General features: G+C 36.3%; 1 protein-coding gene across 4 annotated transcripts in view; it reads left to right on the top strand.

Annotated features, from left to right (window-relative positions):
• Nucleotides 1-14,253, top strand: part of LOC136029463 (glutamic acid-rich protein-like) — a 151,395-nt gene that overhangs the window by 114,523 nt on the left and 22,619 nt on the right. For all 4 annotated transcript variants that reach the window (XM_065707879.1, XM_065707880.1, XM_065707882.1 and 1 more), the window contains one exon: nucleotides 10,744-10,917. In XM_065707879.1, coding sequence (XP_065563951.1) covers nucleotides 10,744-10,917 — 174 coding nt within the window. The remainder of the gene's footprint in view (nucleotides 1-10,743; nucleotides 10,918-14,253) is intronic.

The raw sequence follows: 14,253 nt of genomic DNA, 5'->3' as shown, positions 1-14,253 counted from the left end.
ACTCTTAGAAACAGTCTTGATAACAATAGATACATTAAAATAATCGGATTGTGATGCTTATTCTAATTACATAAAATTCATCAAGTTTAATGTTATTCATCAAAAATTACGAGCGTAATTATTTAAAAATAACTTATTTAAAAATAAGTCTCCCCAATTTTGGTAAAGGGGGAAACGCCTGCAAAATATTAAGTGATCTTAATGAAAATCATACCATCAGATTGAGCATATCAGAGAACCCTACTTTAGAGGTTTCGAGTTTCTATGTACAAAAATATGGAATTTTGCACTTTTTGCCAGAACAAAATATTACGGATGCGTGTTTATTTGTTTGTTTTCACCAGAGGTAATCGCATCGAACGATTGGTGCTAGAAGATGGAGAGACTTACTTACTTACTTTTGGCGGGAACCAGACAAAGAACTGTCCTGCCTGGTACCAATAGACTTTGGAATTATGTCTGACGATCTGCCGGTTGCAGCTTCCCTAGTGATCTTCATCCAGTCCCTGTCCCATCTCCTACCATGCCTACGGACCCTTCCTAATGACTAAAGGTCCTCCTTGAATTTTTGCCAAGCATTTTTTATCTGTCCTCCACGATGTCGTCTCCAGGAGGGTCATGACTCACCGATAAGGACGTCGCGACGTATCGTGCCTTTGGGTCGGGGAAAAGTTTGGCCAAGAGGCTTGAGGCGATGTCTTTTGATGGTAGTGGATAGCTCTTCAGTCTGGCAACAGCGGCTTCTTAATTTGCTATTAGAAATTCTAGGACATCGACTAATTCGGACTATATAGTGAAGGCAGTGGCTATCGAACGCGTCTAGAGCTCAAGCTTCTACAGGCTTTAGTCACCATGTCTCATAGGCGTACAGTAGCACAGTTTGCACAGCTGCTATGAAGACTCTGACTTTGGTTTTTGTTGAGATCTCAGGTCTGGCCAATAGCACCTTTTTTGGAATAGTAAAGACTCCCCGTGCCCCAAGCTCCACCATCTTGTGTTAGAATGGACCCAAGGCGCTTGAATCCTCGACATTTTCAATTGGTTTGTTGTTCACGATGACTCGATATGGAGCAGAATGATTGACAGCCATCACTTTAGTCTTGAAGATCTCATTTGGTCGAAAATCAGAAGTTTTAGTGACCTTTTTTGAGATACCAAAATACTGCTGGGTAGCTAGCCCCCCCTCCTATGCCCCTAGTCACTCAAAAAAATTGAGATAGACATTTTGTTCAAAATTAAATAAAAAAAATTTCGACTGAAAGTAAGTAGCAACACTAAAACTTAAAACTAACAGGAATTTTTACGTATTTGAGGGGGGTTACCCCTCCTCAATATTTTGCTCTTTATGCTAAAGTTTTTTAAAACTTTTAGAAAAGTTTATTATTCTAATTAAATGGTCTTTGTGTTTCAGGAGTTATTCCTAAATAATTGGAACAAAAAGTCAAACTTTAGCGTAAAGAGCGAGGTATTAAAGAGGCCGGAAGCCCTCTTATACACTTAAATTGTTATGTTTGTTTTATGTGTTAGTATTTCTCCTCAATTTAAGTCAAAAACTTGTTTTTTATTTATTTAATAATGAATTAGGTCTGGATTAGGATCTAGCTTTGAGCACCTAGGCAAAGTATACCATGCAGGAGGAATTAACCCTGAGCCGAGACTGGAATAAGATGTGTTCTAGACTGTATAGCTTAGCCGTGTTTTGAATGCCAAGATGGAAATAAAGAGAAACAGAAAAAGGCCGGTGACAAGACATATTCAAAGCGTTGTCTTAAAACAGGCGTGAATTGAAAGCTATCGGTGGTGTTTGGACTTACGTTCTGTCGATTTCAAGATTAATCCTGAAGAACTAGTAGAAATTGCACATAATTTTTCATTTCAGTGATTCTGGAAATTTTTCAGGTTAATCAGGCAGCTCCAAGTTTCATGTTTATATTATAACTCATTATAACAGAATTCATATACTAAATTATGTGTTACTCTAAGATTAAGAGTTTTTGTGTTCTTACATGTGACTGAATACATAAAAAAAACCATCAGAATAATGTCGACACCAGAGTTTGGCAAGCCACAAAAAATTTTTGCATGACATTTGAGTAGCCAAATATTTGTATAATGTCATTAAAATACTTAAACTGTGTAAAAAATATTCTTTTTAAAGAAGGCAAAACTTCATTTTTCTAAAGTCCTGCCTATTCCGGAAAATACAAAGGTCTAAGTTTCACGGCAGCTGTAATTGTGCAACTCCATCGAAAATCGTAGCTCCGTCTTAAAATATTGAGGGAAGTTTTCCCCGTAAACAGGGATAAATCTCTCACAATTAGCTAAGAAAATCTAAATAGAATCAGAAGTATGCAAAAGAATTTTGCCACCAGAAGTTTGACATACTCTCAAACCAGATAAGATTGTAATTCCTTTGACAGTCTAATTGTGACGATTACTTTCTGTGGATGTCGCACTTGGATCCTGAGGACAGAAGATGGGTGCCACCTCTTTTGCCGTACCTTAAGGATGAGAAGTAAAGTGGTTTAACCAATCAAGTGACATTTAAGTGACCACCAATTAAGTAATCAATTAACCACTTAAGTAGCTTAACCAATTAGGTGACCAGATATGAAGTTGGTTGAAATCTGCCAACATAACTCTGCGTTGTATCGAGTGTCGTGGCTTTGGAATTTTGAAGGAATAACTGCATATTATTTTATAATATTAAAACGTAATATTAAACCCTGGTTCTCACCTTATTTAATGGAGAGGCCCATTACGATCCGTAAAACTGGAAGAGACTTAAGTAATTAAGGAAGAGATAGTTGGAATTCAGTGATTGAACACTTTTTACCTGATCCCCAGTTTGAGTGTAACATTTTATGATACTATTAAAAATACATTCGCATTTCTAAAGCTTTGCTTTTTTAACTATGTTGCATCATGGACAATTATGTATTTATAGTTAAAAAAAAAAACATTAACTTAGATAGAATAAATGATGAATAGCTGATTGTAGCTTCAATAGCTTAAATCATATTGCTTAGAAAATATAATAATAATTTTTCAGTCTTCCGAGTCTTCGTCATTAGTAAGTATTCCTTGATAAAAAGGCCCGAAACAGGACAAAATACATACTATTGATAAGAACTTTGTACCCTTCCCAACATGATCTATAGTAAACTACAATAGAAATCTTCTGTTCTCCTCAGCTGTTGGGTCGTTTGGAGTTAGCCGTTTAAAAATGCATATCTATGCAGAAGTGCCATGTTCTTGTTCATTAATTTATTTGCTATTTAGAGCCAGAGCTCTCTTTCTTTTTTTCTTTTATAGGGAAGGGTACACAATAAGAAATAGCACACCATAAAAGTTTTAAGGATTGAAATATTTGATGAAATTATGTAATTTGATTAGGAGGGATAAGCGCTTGAAAAGGCAATACTAATCTCCATACACCCACTAAATTAGAATTTTTGTCTCCACACGTATTCCTGTTTTATTTTCCTTTTGTCCCTCGTCTGCAGATATGCATATAATAATAATAATCTTTATTCTTTCTCTTTATCACAATGCAATAACATGGGTATCGTCAACCCCAAAAAAAATAAAAAAATAGTAAAACGCAAAAAGACGCAACATAAAGAACACACATGATGAGCTATCACTTCGATTTCAGGATATTGTCGTTGTAGTGCTTCACGTAGTATGGAACGAAGGAGTTTAAAAATCTTGTCGTTGAGTGTGTAGGCGGGCATTCTAACAGTTCTTTTCCCTCTTTAAAAGTTACGACCCTCGTCCTGCGTGCGTGAGTCACTGAAGTAAACTGAGGCAGGATATCTCGGTGCGTTGGGGACTTCGGGATGTCAGCTCCAAACTTCATCAGCGTTTCGTGCCTCCTTTCATCCAGGGTTGGGAGCCTGAGTTCGCTCAAGCTTTCTTCGTAGTTTTTGTAATTTGATCCAAGAATTATTTTGCAGGCTCTTGTCTGAATTGTTTCAACCTGACTTCTGTCTTTCTCTGTGAGCGATGGGTGCCAGACAGGACAGCCGTACATGACTATGGGCATTACATAAGTTTTGTAGCACGAAAGAAGGAGTTGTTCTGTCATTCCAAACCTTTGGAGATTTGTAAAGGATTTTAGAAGACCAGCTGCTTTTGCTGTGATCTGGTTGATGTGATCTTCGAACCTTAGATCGTCACTTAATGTGATGCCGAGTATTTTGACTGATTTCTTTGTTTGGAGAGGTACAGGTTCGTCAATGCTCTTCTTCTTTAGGAAGTTGACACGCAACACACAGCTTTTCTCGAGACTTAGCTGGAGCTTCATTTGATCAGCTTGATCCCAAAGCTCTGCAACTAGGGGCTCGAGTTGGTCTTGTGTTTTTGAAAGGAATCGTAGTAGACTTATTGAACAGTCATCTGCGAACTTGTACCTTTGTTTATGTTGTCTCATCAGTCGGTTGTTTATAATGACAAATAAGATGGGACCTAGCTTGCTTTCTTGGGCTGCTCCACATGTGATGTTTTGGAAGTTAGATACTTCCTCTTTTTCAAGTGGTACGCACTGTTGACGACCAGAAAGGAAACTTGCGATGATGCACAGCAGAAACTGCGATACCTCTAGGGCACGGGCTTCATTGATAACAGTCTCGTGGTCAAGGATATCGAAAGCTTTCACGAAATCAGAAATTATTATATCAGCAAGCGCCTCCGAAATTTCTAGGTGCTCTAGTAGATCATGAAGTAATCTGACCAGATAATGTGTTGTGCTGTGCCCTCGACGAAAACTGTACTGCATAGGGTCGATTTTATGTTCTACTTCTGCTAGTAGCCACTGTAGAATAAAGTCTTCAAAGACTTTCGAGATGATGGGCGTCTTCGAAATCGGCCTAAGGTCTGACGGTGAGGTCGGTGATGTTTTCTTCGGAATAGGTGTGATAAATGCCTTTTTAAACTTATCTGGAAAAAAGCCTTCCAGTAGACACTGGTTATACATCATAGCCAATGGCGTGGCCAGGAAGGAGGAGCATGCGTGTATCAGCCTTATAGGAATTTCGCCGGGGTAAGAGGCTTTCCTAATATCTAGGTGTTCGAGTTTTTCTTGGACCTGGGAAACTGTGATGACAGGGATGGCTCCAATCGGACCATTCTGTGGTAAAGTATTGAGGGTAGGGTATTGGTGGCAAATATTTGAGAAGTGGGAATTAATTATTTCAGCGGCTAAATTCTTTCCGTGCTCGTCCCTCAGAATGGATTTGACTTCTGCTGTCCCATTAACTTTCGTAGAGTCGTGTGGAACTTCCTTGGATGACTGGCTGACAACCTAGCGAATATTTGGTGTCCATACAGACGCCTAGCTTGCTTTAGTAGTCTCACTACTATATTTCTCTTCCGTTTATATTCATCACAGTGGGGCTTTGTCTTGTAAAGCATGTCTTGCTCTCTCATTGCAGCTTTTATGTTAGTAGATTCTTTTCGGACTTCTATATATACCAGCCTTTCTCGTTATATACCCATTGACATCAGCAGCTGTATCAAACATATGACAAAGACACATTGGAGCAATATTTTTAATAATATCATACATTTGTTGAAGCTTATAAAATAAGCACAACCCTGAAAACGGTAAAATATAAATTTGTGGATAATTATTTCTAACCGAGGCAGGTCTGTCAATTCCATACGCAGTACGCACAGCTGAATTCTGGAGAACACAGAAAGAGTTTAGGTTAACATAAAATGTTCATGACCAAAGAGAGCAACAGTATAGTAAATAAGAATGGACTAATAAAAAATAAAAAAGACACAAGACTGGAAACTGATGCTGTAGCTTCCCTATCATACGTATATTCCTTGCTATTTTCGACGATATAAACTGTACATGCTCTGAAAAATTCAATGTTTCATCAATTATTACACCTAGGTGACTTTTGACTGACTTCTGACGTCTTACTGTCCAGTCTCCTACTGTAAGCTCTTGCAACTAGGTGTAATATGAAGGTCATCTGCCCCAGACAGCGAAACCCGATTTGCTATGATATAATTTTAGCTTATTTAGCCTTAACCATTTCTCCACTTATTCCATATCAATACTCAGTGTCCCTAAAAGCTGAGCTTCGGTGCGCTCCGGAGCTGAAAAAATTCGTATTATCAGTAAACAGTACAAGAGATTTCCTAGGCTTATTCGTTTCGTCTCCATATCCAACATTCGTTGTCAAATTACAGATTGCTTGATGGATATTATTAATATAATCATATTGAGAAGAAAAGAGGGATGAGAGGGGACCCCTAGGGAACACTGTAACAAACATAGTAATCACTTGATTTCATGTCATTCAATTGCACATACATAGATTGGTGACTCGAATATGATGAAATAATATTAAGAGCATTTCCTCTAATACCACAGTTGTTCAACTTTTTAGAAGAATCATATGGTCCACTGTGTTGAACGCCTTCACAATGTCTAGGAATACAGTCGCCACTTTCAACTTCCCGTCAAAAGCACCATTAGTCATATATATATTTCAAATGCGTGCTCTGTAGAGTATTCTTTTCTGAAACCAAAATGGTTTGCATGAACGAAATCTTTCCTCTCCAAAAACTCAGCCATTCGTTTATTCAATATTTTTTAATTTGATACAATAGGGAGTAGCGAAATAGGTCTATAATTACTGAAATCTTCTTGGTCTCCGCAATTATGCAATAGCACTAGCACTAGCATGGCATGTTTAAATTGATCAGGAATTTTACGATCTTTAAGACAACCAATCATTAAGTCAATGTGACTTAGCAATATCACGGGTAAAACATACTTCATTACTTTCAGAGGCAACACATTTGCTCCGGCCACTCTATTTCACATTTCATTTACAATTTCTGTCACCTCCTGATGACTAGGTTTTCGAAGAAAAAGACTAGTACCACTAGGGTCAGGCAAGTATTGCCCAAAAAAAACATCTTCTGGCCAGTTTACAACTTACAAATAAAATTTTTCTAATTTGAGAAAAGTGCTAGGCCATTTTATCGGCAATTTGACTAGCACCGCGATTTCCACTCATTTCTGGCAATGCCGTTTTCTTTTCACCAATAGCTGATCTATTATTCTCCCACGTCTTTGATGGGTTTCCATGGTTTTCTTGAAATTTGTTTTTAAAATATCCATGTTTTGCTTTCAGTTATAGCTAATATATAGTAATATTATATTCCCTGTAGAATTCATGCTCAATATCACAATCACTCAAAATATTTATCATATAAAGTTGATTATTATCATATAAAGTCTATTATTTACAGAATTCACAACGCCTTTAATCATCCATTGTTTCCTTTGGAATATCTTTCTTCTTTTTAGCATGAGCTACCCTCACACAAGTTTCTTCAAGAACGAAACCATTCTCCTATACCACTTGGCATAAGAATGACGGCCATCTAGAGAGGTCCAGTCGGCTTTTTCTAATTCAGATTTGAATTTAGACAACGACTTCTGGTCAAAATACGCTCTAGCATTTTTGGATCCACGGGATTGTGTCGAAGTTATCTGCAGCTGGCATGAAACCATGACAGCACAGTGATCGGACACATCATTTACTAGTGCACGTGGGGTATGGATCTTAAAATTCTGCTTCAACATCACAAAAATATTATCAATAAGCGTCGCACTAGTTACAAATATCCTCGTGCAAATATTGATAGATGTGAACAATCTATGACCCAACATACTATCACAAAAAAGACGAGAATCTACATCATCTATGTTTAAATCAACATTAAGATCCCCCATAATCACACATTGATTAATTGAAACCGGCAAGTTTTCCAATTGCTCTCCCAACAATTCTAAAAACGGAAAAGGTTAGAAGATGGGGGCCTATATAAAATAACTAAATAAATACTAGACCGCATTGGCTTTTGTTCCAGTACCATGCTCTCAAACACCATTTCGCAATACACAGACGAATCCTCCCTTACCTTTACATCTAGGTCTGATCTCACGTAAGTATATAATCCACCATGCCACCGCTAATGTCTGTTTCTCCTGAAAAAATTATAACCATTAATATCAATCAGCGCTTCATTCGAAGAATTCAACCACAACTCAGTCAATCCTGAAGTTTGAATATCTCTACCGTTTTGAACTAACTCAAATGAATATGAATGCAGGCTGTTTAGCCCCCTACATTTAAGATGAAACATAATCAACTCTTACATTGAATAGTTTGGCCACACATTAACTCACTAGCAAACATATGTTTCGATGACTCAATGTTCTCCATATTACTCTCCCCATCAAAACCTTCTCTCAAAACAACATCTAACCTAGCAGAAGAATTAACAGGGTTTCTCTTAAGTAGTTTAATTTTTTCCCTAATACTCATAACCATTTTTCCCACACAAACATCTGGGCAACCCGAGTGCATTCCTAAATAATACAATCTCCAAAACGAAAAAAAAAATCCTTTTATGATCACACAACTATTAAATATTCCCAAGAACCATGAATAACACCATTGTTAGATCACGACCCATTCAGAGTGGTTGCACCAGACCTATATCAGATTAATAATCAATTACAATTAAATTTTACAAAAATAAAAATAAACTTTTTACCTTTATTTCGCTCCGCCAAAAATCAATTTTTACTGTCAAATTTCCATATCACCCCCAGCTCCACCGTAGCTACTTCCTAATCTCAGCAGCGCAGTTTGCTTCGGTATCTCATCAAGGGGGAATTTATCCGGCGTTACATGTTGGTTACTTTCAACACATAAATAAGGCGGTGCAGATTTCTTGACCCATGCTTCGAGGCCTTGTATTTTGCATTTAAGCAATTTATCTCTGAATGCAAACCACTTTTTACGGGTTTCACGCACGGGTTTCACGCGGAATATCATCAGTTAGGTAAATGTTAGACTGATTCGCCAATGTTTTGAGTTTTCACGCATTCATTAAGATCTCTCGCTTAAGTTCCTTAGGTTTTACCTCAACTTTCAAAACAATTTTTTACGGATGGAAGTTAACTTCCATCACTGAATATTCGGGATTCACACTCATTTCAAGTCCTTGTGAAACGACATCTTCAAACAGGGTTTGGCATCATTACTATTCTTAGCCGAAACATTCCAAATTAGTATATTCTTATTGGTCTCCTTACATTCAACTTTTATAAGCACTTGCTTCATAGTGCCCAATTGCGCCTTTAAATTAACACATTCGTCACTCAAAGCGTTCATTTGAAGATTTTAAATCCTATCCGATCGTCCATTCCCTCCATGATCCTAGCATGGTCGGCAAGGGTTTTAGCATTATCTTTAATTGTTTCCAAGACTTCCGACAAGGTATCCGCCAAAGACTTTAAGGTAATACCATCCGAAGACACACCAGAAGATCTCAAAAACTGCTCATCGTGCTAATGCTTTTTTCGGACTATCTTAGATTCAATAAATGTAAATATAAGAGATACACCTACCTTAATTGGCTCCTTTATTTACCCACGCGAAGCAGCGTGCTGTAATCCACGCCATTAAATAAGCCACGGCTAACAGCTACATCTCCATCAGAATCTCGAGCACAGCTACCAACAGGCAAAAAGCTACAAACAGTTGAAATTCACCACTTTATTCATCTTTATCCAGCTAAATTCACATCGAAAACACAGAATCCACCCTTGAACAGGTATCAAATAAGTTAGGCGCAAAAAACGTTTTATCACTCTGAGTTCATTCAAACAACTGAGAGTATAAAGGCATTATGAGTATAAAGGCTAGGGAGGGGGGTGGCAATATCTCCATTATCGGGATTAAGCTAAAATATTTCTCTGGAAATTTGAGAAATTTTCATTAGAAGCTGCAGTTTTTAAATATTCAAACACCTTATAGCTAAAATTGTGGTAAATAGCACTTTGTTGTGGTGATATCACCTCATTTCTTCTTGGTGTAAAATATTGAGCAGATAATATGAGATCCCATTACTACACGTGTACTCAACATGTCTGTAGAAACCTTTGTCAAAGATTACAACCAAATGGGAGGCAAGCAACCAATGGATAGGTAACTTTGGTAAGGGGAGAACCTTTGTTTTAAGAAGAAAGTAGTTTCCAGGAATATGTCCTTGTCAGTCCTATTAGATTTGAACAAAAAGGAAACTTTGTTTGTCCAATTACATTCGTTGAGATGGAAAAGAATTGGCTTTTGAATCTAGTTGGAGTTTAATCTAGTTTTTGAGCAGAAACAACATTATAAAAGAAGGCTTGGAAATGTGATCGTTAATTGGATTTATTGATTATATAAGGTTTGGCTGATTTTCTTTTCTTAGCTACTAAACGCCAAGAAAAGATGTAATCTTTTGTTCTCATAATTCATATCGTAGAACTACCATTTTAAGACAGAATCGATACCCAACAAGAGTAAGAAAAATGAATTTTTCCTACTGTTATTTTATGCATCCAAATAATAGGATAACATGTTTAATGCATAGCATTAAAGATGCTATGCATTCTTTTGAAATTTCGGAGATATTCAGAAGTACCATTCGATTGGCTAGCAAAATAAGCCAAAGATGAAAGCCAACGTATTTAAAGCGTACTTTTTACCATGGACTTACTCGTAGAGTGAAGGCCTCTCTTTTTTGGGATGTGCCTAAATGCATACACTCATGTAAAGTAATTGCGTGCCAGGGTTTCTTCTAAAGTGATTTAACCAGCAATTGAGCAGATTTTTTTTCTTTAGAATAAATAGAATTATCTAGATGCACGTCTTTTAGGAAAAAGCCATCTTGCATGCATGGAATTTGCTGGAGGAAGACCAGTACTTAAAAGAAGACAGAAATTTTACGACGACGAAAAAATACCATTGGAAATTAAAATCTTAGCCAATATCGGAAACAAACCTAGACATGAGCCTAGAAAACCTATTGAACCTGAGTCTCACTTAAGAGGTAAGTACCAAACTTTTCGTTGATTGCTAAACAGGGTAGCGGTCAGTCGCTTCACTTAGGGGAGGGTATGTGTCCTCAAGGCTTTGGGAAATGGATTTGTAAGTGTATTTTTTATTGAACTAACTTTTATATTTTCCATGAAAAAAAATGAAAATGACAAATTTCCCCCCCCCACTGATTTTGAAAAATAAATTTTGCCTCGACTAAATTATCATGAATTAACGCCATTGGTAGTAGCAGTGTAAAACACTTGAAAAACGTTTATGAAATGAAAAAGTAATAGCAATAATAATGTTAATAGAATTAAAATAGTAAGAGTAACAACAAGAGGAAATTTCGTTTAGAAAGAGTGAGTTATCATACATTTAATGTCAGCCTAACCGGATGTGGCAACGGAGTTGAATATTTTAAATTTTAAAGTGGTAGGAAAAACCGGTTACCCCACTGGACTGTAAAATCCCCTTTTTTTACAAAAATGTCTGATCAAAATTTTGATACATCCATCTTATTCAGCACAGTTAAAAAGTCCAATAACTATGCCTTCAGGGATGAGACGGTCCCCCATTGTCCCTGGAAAAAGCACTAAGGTATGCGATTTACGAATTTTCACAAGTTGTTATTAGGAAGTATATATATATATATATATATATATATATATATATATATATATATATATATATATATATATATATATATATATATATATATATAGTGCTATTCCAAACTCCTTCCCTCCTACAAACTATTTGGAGGGGCACTGTTTTTTTGAGAATAAAAAATATTTCTCGAGAATTATGATACGAAAATCATTTTGGAATGTAAAAAAGGGGGGTGGAAGGAGGGAGCAGTAGTTTCCCAAAGACTTAACTCAGCCTTGTATATTACTTTCCGTAGTAACAAACGGTAATCGAAGAACATCCTTGCCAATGGAGACGAATACTCTTCAAAGCGAAAGTTTTGTTATAATATATGCAGCAACTAAATTATTGGTTACGATCATTTCAAATATGTGATTTGAATTAACTTTAAGGCTGTTAATCAACAGTTATTATTTTATTAAAAAATAACTACTTATAGAAATAGGAGTTGAACTCACCCAAAAAGCGGTGCTGCCTATATGGAAAAATGAAGTAAAATTCAACATGCATGGAAGCCCTTAAGCTATCAAACAGTTCGTGGTAACGAACTGTTCGATGCTAAAAGATATATCAAAAGAATCAGATTTTTATGCTGATTTTAAATATATAAGTTTCATCAAATTTAGTCTTTGTCATCAGAAGTTACGAGCCTGAGAAAATTTGCCTTATTTTAGAAAATAGGGGGTAACACCCCCTAAAAGTCCTAGGATCTTAACGAAAATCGCACCATCGGATTCAGCGTATCAGAGAACCCTATAGAAAAAATTTCAAGGTCCGTATTTTTTGCCAGAAGACAAATCACGGGTGCGTGTTTATTTGTTTTTTTTTTTTTCCCAGGGGTCATCGTATCGACCAAGTGGTCCTAGAATGTCGCAAGAGGGCTCATTCTAACGGAAATGAAAAGTTCTAGTGCCCTTTTTAAGTGACCAAAAAAATTGGAGGGCACCTAGGCCCCCTCCCACGCTCATTTTTTTACGAAAGTCAACGGATCAAAATTTTGAGATAGCCATTTTGTTCCGCATAGTCTAAAACCATAATAACTATGTCTTTGGGGATGACTTACCCCCCACAGTCCCTGGGAGAGGGGCTGCAAGTTACAAACTTTGGCCAATGTTTACATACAGTAATGGTTACTGGGAAGTGTACCGACGTTATCAGGGGGATTTTTTTGGTTTGGGTGTGGGGTTCAGGGGAGGGGGCTATATGGGAGGATCTTTTCTTGGAGGAATATTTCATGGGGGAAGAGAAATTCAATCAAAAGGGCGCAGGACTTTCTAGCATTACTATAAAAAAAACGAACAATGAAAATATAAACATGAAAAAGTTTTTTCAATTGAAAGTAACGAGAAGCATCAAAACTTAAAACGAACAGAGATTATTACGCATATGAAGGGTTCTAAAAATACTTTAGCATAAAGAGCGAGGTATTTAGGAGGAGATAAATACTTCACTCTTTATGCTAAAAATTTTTTAAGTAATTTCAACTATTTATTCTACAGCCTTTCTGATTCAGGGGTCATTCTTAAAGAATTGGGACAAAACAAGATTTAGTGTGAAGAGCGAGGTATTAACGAGGGGACCAACCCCCTCATATATATAATCAAAAATATAAGAATATAAAAGTTTGTTACGTAAGTTAATTCTTAAGTTGCGTATTTTTTTTACTAATAAAAACGTTCGTTAAAAATTAAAAGATCTAGTTGCCTTTTTAAGTAACTGAAAAATTGGAAGACAACTAGGCCTCCTTCCCCACCCCTTATTTCTCAAAATCGTCTGATCAAAACTAAGAGAAAGCCATTTAGCCAAAAAAAGAATTAATATGCAAATTTCATTTTAATAATTTATGTACGGAGAGCCAAAATCAGACATGCATTAATTCAAAAACTTTCAGAAATTAAATAAAAAAAACAAGTTTTTTGAAATGAAAGTAAGGAGCGACATTAAAACTTAAAACGAACAGAAATTACTCCTTATATGAAAGGGGTTTTTCCTCCTCGACGCCCCGCTCCTTGCGCTAAAGTTTGATTCTTTCTCGCAACTCTACTTTTTAAAACAATAAAAAACTTTAGCGTAAAGAGCGGGGCGTCGAGGAGGAAAAACCCCTTTCATATAAGGAGTAATTTCTGTTCGTTTTAAGTTTTAATGTCGCTCCTTACTTTCATTTCAAAAAACTTGTTTTTTTTATTTAATTACTGACAAAATATGATATTATATAAGCATGAAAGAGGGTTCATTCGATGGAGCATTTAAAGCTCTAATGTCCTTTTTAATTGCCAAAAGAGATCTCAATACAGGATTTAAATTGCCACATTCTAGCATTTTGCCTACAGAACAGTAACTTTGAATCGAATAGGGCTAAACATTTAATATAGCTTTGCCACTTATGATGGTAAACTAAAATCAATTCATTTCACTAAGGAATCACTGTCTTCGCGTTCAACTTTGTCGGTAGAAAAATATTACCTTTTCTGAAGGAGGAAAAAATGAATCGTAGAAACAAATAGTTGGTCATGGATATAAAAAATTAATGACAAAAATGAGAAAGTGTCTCATAAACATGGCATTTGTAGGTGGATAAAAAAAGAATTTCATTTCTTACGGATTTTTCCGACTTACCGGATTTTTACAGATGTGCACGAGTAACCTATTTCTTTGATTTAAGCAAAATACGTGTATTCTTTTAAGACAACCATAGCAA

The sequence above is a fragment of the Artemia franciscana genome, chromosome 7, assembly GCF_032884065.1.
Source record: "Artemia franciscana chromosome 7, ASM3288406v1, whole genome shotgun sequence".
NCBI lineage: Eukaryota > Metazoa > Arthropoda > Branchiopoda > Anostraca > Artemiidae > Artemia > Artemia franciscana.
This window is presented reverse-complemented; position numbering and strand designations above follow the sequence as displayed.